Genomic DNA, 9,626 nt, shown 5'->3' with positions numbered 1-9,626 from the left:
ACATTGGTTTAACACGAGGAACATTCTTGAGTATTACAGAGCAAAAGTATTATTCAACAATTGCAAAACGACAATTTTGTCAAGTTGTTTTATTATTTTACCACCTCAATTTGGGTACATAACATACACATTTGGACTAAGACATATGTCTTAGTCTAAATTGGGTACATTTGTTCTGGTCATATTATTGTCTTTCTTTGTTGGATCAAAGTTCAAGTAGCTGGTGAAGCAAACGAAGTAAAAACTGAACAAAAGAAGTACACATTCTAAGGAAACGATGAAACCCTGACAATGATTAAACAACCAAATATATTGATCAGCAAATAAATGTGAAAAAACAACTCAGAAACGCATAAAGCCTGACAGTTTAATTATCTAACTTACCATATTTCTGGTTTTGTTTGCTTTTACATAAATATTTCAACTTTTTCACCAATACATGTCTGACAGCTTTAGTTGCTACTTCACCTTATAAATGCAATTATAAACATATCGACAAATTGCTAGCTTATCATATTAATCCTTTTTCTTTAAAGGTGCAGTGCACCACGGGCAGCACAACACCCCCTGCACACACAAATTCCCACCTCACTCTATAACCAGGCAAATCGTACAAAAGATCTTACTAAAAAAGGAAAAACTCAGATTTCAAAGAATCTGGAATCAGTGTGAAAAGTGAAGCTCAGGCTTCACCTATCTCAATCTAAGGTAAATCTAATGCTGAAAAAGATATACATTAAAAATACTACATACTTTTGGTGAATTAATTTTAAAGAATACATATTTTTAACAATCTTAAATTCTGTCTTAAAGAATCTGTTTGGTGCAGTGCAATCATGTTGTGTTTTGGCCCGTCAACGTAGAAGATCAAAACACTCCAGTGTTCTTAATATACATAAATCAATCATACTGTAAAATAGCCCGTTGTTCAGTTTGTCTCTCTAACAGAGTGCCTTTTTATAGTGATCATCACTTGCTTCACCATTTGACAAATTATAAATGCGTAAGCTGGTTAACTGTCTTTCAATTGGACAAAGTAAAAGAGGCAGGAAGAGGATCCTGCTGCCTGAAGATAAAAGACAGGCACACCAGCGATCTGTAGCCACAGCAGAGATGGGATCAATGATGGGATTCTCTGCTCTACAGCTCCTGCTGGTGGCTTTTTCCTGTCTGACTTCTCAGTCGAGTGCATTTCCTTTGTAAGTATATCTGGAAAACTTTTTCTTTTTTTCTATAATTGATACTTGTTGCTTTTAGATTAAATGAGCCAACGTTTCATTCAAGTTATGATCCTCAGTGCACGATAGTAAATCAGGGATGATCTTTCTCATTCGACTCTTGATTTGATTCTTCGCTGCAGTTAATAATGTATTTATTGTCTCAGAGCCTGTTTAGAATTTGTTTTGCTTTAGTTCATGACAAAACATAGTGGATGTGTGCTTTTGCCAAATGCAGCGTCTTATCCCAACAGTGTTGCGTCTGCATAATTTTTATTGTGTTGTCATTGCAATAGCATTGAAGCAAACATGCTTTAAAAACAGCAAAATGTAAACATTGCCTACAGTAACCAAATGAAAACTTTACATAAAACGAAAAAGGTGATTTTTAATTATTGAATATTAAAAGTGCTGCTTAAACTTTGATTCCATCGTTGTCACTCAGATCAAAGTACTGTTTGCACTAAAATGGCAGTACATTTACTGTCTATTTCAGGCTTTATTTGGTTCCATGAACCAGACAAAGCAAATAAAGCAACGGACCAAGTCCAGAGCTATGATGAAACGTTTCATCGTTCTACCATTGGATCTAAGTCCAGATAATGTTCAATCCTGAAATGCTGAAGGTTAAACATTACACTCTAATTTACCTTTTATTTGGGGTAAAACTCAATTTAGATTTGGTTTTAGCCTCTTATGGAATATGTTTTCTTCTAAATTGAAAAACAGCTGTTGGATCTGTTCAACAGGAATGAAAGAATTAATTTACAAAAAAAAAGTTTTTCTTTATAGTTTATTATACAACTTCTGCCTACTTTTTTTTTCTCAACAGGAAAGTTTTGTCCGCCCCCAACTTGTTGCGAGTTGGTGCAGCAGAAAACATATTTGTGGAAATTCAAGACTGCGAATCTGAAACAGAGATTTCTGTTGAAATTGCTGCATGGAGTTTTCCAACAAAAGCAAAAAAATTAGCATCGACACATGTGAGGCTTACAAAAGAAGGACATTTCCAGAATCTCGGAAGAATAACGGTAAAATCATATCAAAACCCATTAGTATGCTTATTAGCATTAGTATGCTTAATCTAATATAAAATTTTAAGTAATCTTTTTGTTACATAATTGTTACAAAGTGTTTCACGGTTAACATTCATGTTGGTATAAAAAATAGGCATTTATTTTCTTTTTATATCTACTAATGTATATATTTCATAATTCTGTAATAGTTAATACTTACCTTTGAGCGGATTTTTAAAAATGATCTAACTTTTAATTAACCGGGTTACTGTTGTTTCTCAGATCCCTGCTGATGAGTTTGAAATCGACTCAAAGAGGAAGCACTATGTTTACCTTCAAGCAAACTTTGGTGACAGTTTGCTGGAGAAAGTTGTGTTGGTTTCGTTTGAGCCTGGTTATATTTTCATCCAGACTGACAAAACTATCTACACCCCCAATAGCAATGGTAAGTATTACTCATGGAGTATGTCTTTTATCCCCATCTTTCATACCATGGTTCACTTCCAAAAATGCTTATAAATTACTGGGGGAGTTCTTTAAAAAAAAAAAAAACAGAGACATGGGTCCATGTCTCTGTCTCTATTCTGCATGTGCATCACTCTCACAAGGAACAAATATAGCACTGTTTGGAGCGGGTTTTTTGTTTTTTTGTTTTGTTTTTTTTAATCGTTCTGCGTTAGAGCGTCACTGATTAGCGCAGCATTCATCGTTTTCAGTGCCGTTGCATCCTGTGGTGTGGACAGGACGAAGGATGGGGGCCTTAGTGTTGCCTAACATGCAAATGAAGCCTTGTAATATGATATTGCCAAGAAAACTACAAACTACCACACACAAGGGAAGTTAAAAAAACAAATGACTTGCGTTCAAAAACCATACAGTTATTATCGTTAGAAATGAAGAGTTATTCTCACAGGAAAATGCTTTTTGCTTTTTCAGCAAACTGAAATGTTGTGCAATTGTGATGAAACATGTAAACAAGTGTCTGCCCTCTGTTCTGTTTGACAGTCAACTACAGATTGTTTGCAATCAGGCCTGGCATGGAACCGGTGGAGAGAGCGTCCGAAGCTGATGCTTTAATTAACATTCAGATTGTGGTATTGTACTATATTCAAAACTAAATATATGAAACCATATCAAAGTTTAAGAAACTGAACATAACACATATGCATACTAATTATTCAAGAAAGCTCAAGTACTTCTGTCACATATGTAACTATAAGAGTATCTTAGTTTTAAGTACAAGTCAGTAATACAATCCTACTCATTGAATTACAATATTATTAGAAAAATGTCGTTTGTTTCAGTAACTTAATTCACCAAGTGAAACACATTATGGAGATTATTTATACAGACTGACTTTTAAGTCTTTATTTCTGTTAATAATGATGTCCATCTATTTTCTATCGCCCTTGTCCCTAGTGGGGTTGGGAGGGTTGCTGGTTACTATCTCCAGCTAATGTCTGTCTGCTGCAGTACTAAAATTCAACATTTAGAATTAGAATATTACATTATGTTATTGAAAACGTTTTTCATTCAGAAATGTGGGCAATTGAAAAGTATGTTTACTTTTCAATTGTAAACATTGAACAAATAACTTGAAGGTTATTTGTTTCAAGAAGCACTTTTAATTTGATAAATTACCTTAATCATAACTCATATTCTAGCAAATTGAATGGCTTTATTGTGTAAGAATAATGGATAACATAACAATTTCCTTCAGAAATGCTTCTGAAGGAAAGAGTTTTTTACACTGATGATACCTGCTATGGCTTATTTAATGTTTCTATTTAGACCCCTGACGGCGCCACGTTACAATCTGACTTTTTTATTTTCAATTCACAAATACACTCTGGAACGTACCATCTTGGTGACCTTGTAAGGTAAGTTACCTTATGATGCAAGTTAAAAATAATCTACTCTGCCTATTGATGTGCATCTTCTGCTGTAGCCCAGGGATTTGGAAGGTGATTGCAAAGTTCAGCACCAGCACGCAGAGCTTTGTGTCAGAGTTTGAGGTTAAAGAATATGGTAAGTCTAGGGTCGCTATACCTGTGGCCATCAAATGGAGACAACGATAAAATGTGCAGTGATCTTTTCACAGTGCTTCCGAGTTTTGAGGTGGAAGTGAAGCCTTTGCAGCCCTGCTTCTATGTGGACAGCAAAGAACTCAAATTCAGCATTGAAGCTACGTATGGAAAATTGATTGGTACACATAAGGAACTTCTTACTCTGTAACTGAAAATAAGCTGTTTTATTTTATTCACGGTTTCAGGTACACGTTTGGTAAAAAAGTGGATGGATCAGCCTATGTGGTTTTTGGAGTTATGCATGAAAATCAGAAAAAAAGCATTTCTGATTCTCTCCAGAGAATTCCGGTAAGTTGTTTTAGACTTTTCTGGACAAATATTAATTAGGATCCCATTCAAATTTTGATGTGATTTATGACAGACAGTGGCTTTCCAAAATGGTATATTATTTGGTATTATATTTGATGGTAAAATATGTTTCATTCCATTTTAGATTGTTGAAGGCCAAGGAGAGGCCAAAATAACAAAGGAGAACATCAACACTATCAAAGATGTGGACAGCCTGGTTGGGGAAACTATATTTATAAAAGCAAGTGTACTGACAGAGAATGGTAAGAATGACGAGAGGAAATGAAAGATTTTTGGAAATAATTTTTGCTACGCATGATCAGTATTTGGAGGTTTAAGTGATTCACTAATAATGAAACATTGCAAATAGGTGGTGAACTGGTGGAAGTTGAGTTGGGAGGCATCAAGATTGTCACATCGCCTTACACCATCAGCTTTAAGAAAACGCCCAAATATTTTAAACCAGGATTATCGTTTGATGTAACAGTAAGTAACATGTATATGTCTCAAATGTGTAGCCCCCAAACCCCAACAAAAAAAAAACAACTTTGTTGGTTTTACTTAATCAGTGAAAGCCTTTCTGACACATTAGTGGCAATACCAGTGATAAGCTTGGCAGAACTGTAAAAGGATTTTGCATGTTACTAAGAGAGTTGACCTGTGTTGAAGATTAAAAAAAAATCATAATTGTAAAAGTTAAAACAATGCTTTCAAGTATTGGTTTTCTTTTTCCTTAACAGGTTGAAGTTTTAAATCCTGATGAGAGTCCAGCGAAAAGTGTGGTTGTGGTAGTTGATCCGGGGTCAGTTACAGGTTTAACTGGAACCAATGGATTAGCGAGGCTTACCGTCAATACAGTGGCCAACTCAGATCTCCTATTTATTGCAGTAAGTCATTTGGACCCTTCATGTCAAATAACTCTTCTGTAGTGAAAAGATGGAATTGACCTGCTTGGCTTTTGGCTTTTTTTTTTGTGAAATAATTTCCTGACATCCTTGTATTTATTTATTTATTTATTTATTTATTTATTTATTTATTTATTTATTTATTGTATAAATTCTTAGTCATCTCTTTCATATATTTTTAACTACTTGAACTTCTTTTTTTTTTTTTTTTAAGACAGAAGCTGCTGTGAAGCCTTTTCAAAATCTATAGGTCAATCCTAAACAATTTTGTTATTTTAGGACATGAGCCAACTGAAGGTATGCCAGTGACTTAAAGTGCTTTGCTCTGGTGATAGTTGCTTTAAACTCCCCCAAAGCAGAAAGACAGACACAGGTCGTCTCTGCCTTGCTGCATTTGGGTCCATTGTCATTACTACATCATGATAGTAATGCAAATATTTTATAAAAGCTGCAATAAATGTAGTTTTCTCTTAGTTTTTTTTTAAATTATTATTATTATTATTTTCTGCGGGCTACAGGGGGATTAGGTGAAAATGAGGAAGGATGCAACAGAATCAAGTGCAAGTAATGTCTTTGAACAATCAGTATCAATTGTCTCAACTAGCTACAACTGGTGGCCCACCTAACATTAGCTCGCCTTGAGCCCAGGTTTGGATCTCAGCTGGCCTAATCAAAAGGCTACATTTTTGCTGAGAATAAAACTCTGAAGCTATATGAACAAATGTGCTGAGATGAGTGCACATTCAAATTTTCATGTGCATAAACGGAGGGTTTTTGGCTGGTCAAACACCGCTCACTTAAGACGTAGAAGACTTGTAGTAAAGACAGCGAAACAAGTATAGCTGTGTCCATAGTCCCAGAAACCAGTTTCTTCTTCCCTATTTTATAATATCACAGGTTAAGTCTGTCAATTACTTGTTTTTCCTTTCTTTAAATGCTTGTCTAATTTTAGGCAAGGACAGATGTTCCTCAAATCCCTTCTGAAAGACAAGCATCAGTCAACATGACAGCCTACCCATACCAAAAAGAAAGCAACAATTACATCCACATAGGTAAGTGATTTCTAGACATATTTTAATAAACTCTGACCATGGTAATATCAGTAACATACAAAATACATGGGTTTCTACTTCTCTTGGTTGTCCCACTTTAACACCTGAAATGTCTGACTGCAGGTCTGGACAAAACACTCGTGAATTTGGGAGAAAACATGAAAATTAATCTTAATTTTGAAAACCAGGATAGACATTGTGACATCACATACCTCGTGAGAAACATTCTTTAAATCTATGTCTTGTTAATGGGCATGCTTTCAGAGTCTGATTCCCTTTGTTGCATAGTAAAGCTAACCCTTCCCACAGGTCTTCAGCAGAGGCCAGTTGGTCCAGTATAAACGATACAGGAAAGAAGGTAATAAACTGGTCACCGTGATACTTCCAATTACCAAAGAAATGCTGCCATCCTTTCGCCTCGTTGCCTACTTCCATCCAACAGAGTCAGAAGTGGTGTCTGACTCTGTTTGGGTGGATGTGGAAGACACCTGCATGGGATCGGTGAGAAAAATGTTACATTGCAAGTACATTTCAGGATTTAATGAATCACATCTCTAATGGATTTTTCTCTTTCTTTTTTAGTTGACGTTAATCTCAAACAAGAAATCATACTTGCCTCGAGAAAAAGGCATGCTTGAGCTTAAAGTCACAGGAGATCCAGGGGCAAAAGTGGGTCTGGTTGCAGTCGACAAAGGGGTCTATATTCTAAACAACAAGTACCGTCTGACACAGAAAAAGGCAATTTCTTTTTCTTTCATTCTTTTTTTTCCAAGTTTAACATGTTAGATTTCTTTCCTTTGCATGTGCTTTAAAAAAGAAGAAAATAACACTCAATATGATTCTATAAGTTTGTATAGACACAGTATTTCCCAACCCTGGTCCTCAAGGGACACTGGCCTGCATGTTTTAGACGTCTCCCTCCTTTAATGCACCTGATTCAGATCATTGCAAATGCCATCAATTGAAATCAGCCGGGCTGAAGCAAGGACACACATAAAACATGCAGGACAGTGTGTTTTCAGGACCATAGTTGGCAAATACTTTTATTATCACAATATCATTCAAATATGAAAATTGGCCACAAGTGGTTTCAAATCCATAGCAATTCGCCACAGAGAAATAGATTATGCAGAGATGGTTCATTTTTAACTTCACATGGAACCTTGAGATAGTAAAAAGAAAAACCTGTACACACACACACACACACACATATATATATATATATATATATATATATATATATATATATATATATATATATATATATATATATATATATATATATATAATATCCAGAAACATATGTAGATTTAACTTTCAAATGGAATTTATGGAAAATGTAAAGTTCATATAACAATGATGTATTATGGAAATAGGTAAGTAGAAGTATGGAATAGTGATTTTTCTCTGCTGAAAATGATGGGCCAACTCGTCTCCAATGCAACATATTTATTTTTGCAAAGATGTTAAACAACCTCACAGAAAACAGCACATTACAGAAGCTACTCAGTGTGTGGTCTGTACATTGCTCCATAAAGTAGGGTTTTACAGTACATGTACTGTAAAACCCAATAATGAAACAGTTAAACTTAAATCATTTCTTATTATAACCAACTACATGCTTTTATAGACTAGTCTAAAATGGTCAACTTCACAAATCAACAGCTTTGTGAAGAAAAACAGGGTCACAACTTGGTGTTCCTAAGAAACATCGATCCTAAAGACACTTTAAATTTGGTTTTTGAAAATGTATAGAAGAAGCTGGCTTGTTTAATAAAAGGGTATCATCACAGGGCTAACAGCCAAACATGTTGCAAAATCATTAAGTGTAAATATTTTCAATATTTGAATAACTTCTCCTTTGCTCAGATTTGGGATGTGGTTGAGCAGTACGACACAGGCTGCAGTCCAGGTGGTGGGAACAATAGCAGGAATGTGTTCTATGATGCTGGACTGTTGTTTAAGACCAACACAGCTTTTGAGACACCCTACAGAACAGGTAGGTGTCATCATGGTCCTAAGGTGTTAGAGTAGAAACTAAAAATCCAAGTTGGCAACAAGCTTATTTTGTTCCCCGGTCTCCCTTCCTTTATATATGTGCTCATGTTTTTATTTTTTACTACAGACTCAGACTTTATATAGCTGTTTCTCTCATAGTTGAAGCACTTAAAGGAGCTATTAACAGCATAACATCTAAAAAAAAAAAAAAAGCTTTTATTTTCTAAAAGCAGTGTTTCAACTGTTAAAATGAGAAGATTTTTAAAATCAATGTGTTGAAAATAATTCGCAAGCAGCTTTAGAACAACTGTGCTTAGGCAAATGGCAATGTTAGATAAGTCATACGCATAACAAGATGTAGTTTTAGAGATGCTTTATTACTAAATCCTTGTTTTCAATGTATTATATTGCATACACTGTGCAGAATAGTTTTGTCCTTTTTTTTGTTTAACAGCAAATTTTATTTTGCAATTACAGATTTCAAATGTGAGTCTCATCACCGGCAGAAACGAGCTACCACCATTTCAGAAGTCATAAACGAGTTGGGTAAGTTGTAGCTATTATTCCCTCCTCATTTCAGGTCTACTGAAATTATGCTATGCATATGTTTTTTTTCGGTTTTAAATAATAGACAAACAGAAGAAAAAAGTATAAAATTTTGAAACTACACAGATAACGGCAACAACTTCCTCATCGAATTTGTAGACATGAAGACTTTTATTGAGGACCGGATGGTGCATGGTGCTTCTGCCATGCCTGCAAGGTCCATTGTCCCACTCATCAAGACCATACTGATTTGTGGTGTTACGTGTTAGGCAGGAGAGTGGGAGTCCCCCAGGGCGGTCCACAACTGGTGCCTCCTTGTTCCTGGTCAAGAGGGGATTGGGACTCACAACAGAGTGACCAACACTCCGGGTAGTCTGGGGGGATCTGGGTTAGCCAACCAAAGCAATCCTTCTGACAAAAGCTTAAGACACAGAGACTGGCAGTACCAGCCAGGATTGTAGGTGCCATGCGAGCCCCAGCAGGGCAACCAGTCTCCAAACCGCAAACCTCCAATGTC

General features: G+C 35.6%; 1 protein-coding gene across 1 annotated transcript in view; it reads left to right on the top strand.

Annotated features, from left to right (window-relative positions):
* Positions 1-984: 984 nt before the first annotated feature.
* The window catches only part of LOC103476998 (uncharacterized), a 51,047-nt gene continuing 42,405 nt past the window's right edge, over positions 985-9,626 (top strand). The window contains 18 exon segments of the mRNA XM_081612444.1: positions 985-1,199; positions 2,050-2,248; positions 2,516-2,678; positions 3,239-3,327; positions 4,025-4,113; positions 4,182-4,261; positions 4,335-4,422; positions 4,506-4,608; positions 4,754-4,871; positions 4,979-5,094; positions 5,349-5,495; positions 6,466-6,565; positions 6,689-6,780; positions 6,875-7,066; positions 7,148-7,346; positions 7,453-7,460; positions 8,321-8,564; positions 9,041-9,109. Coding sequence (XP_081468570.1) covers positions 1,000-1,199; positions 2,050-2,248; positions 2,516-2,678; positions 3,239-3,327; positions 4,025-4,113; positions 4,182-4,261; positions 4,335-4,422; positions 4,506-4,608; positions 4,754-4,871; positions 4,979-5,094; positions 5,349-5,495; positions 6,466-6,565; positions 6,689-6,780; positions 6,875-7,066; positions 7,148-7,346; positions 7,453-7,460; positions 8,321-8,564; positions 9,041-9,109 — 2,296 coding nt within the window. The 5' untranslated portion in view covers positions 985-999.

The sequence above is a fragment of the Poecilia reticulata genome, chromosome 1 (assembly GCF_904066995.2).
Source record: "Poecilia reticulata chromosome 1, P_reticulata-male-v2, whole genome shotgun sequence".
Lineage (NCBI taxonomy): Eukaryota > Metazoa > Chordata > Actinopteri > Cyprinodontiformes > Poeciliidae > Poecilia > Poecilia reticulata.
This window is presented reverse-complemented; position numbering and strand designations above follow the sequence as displayed.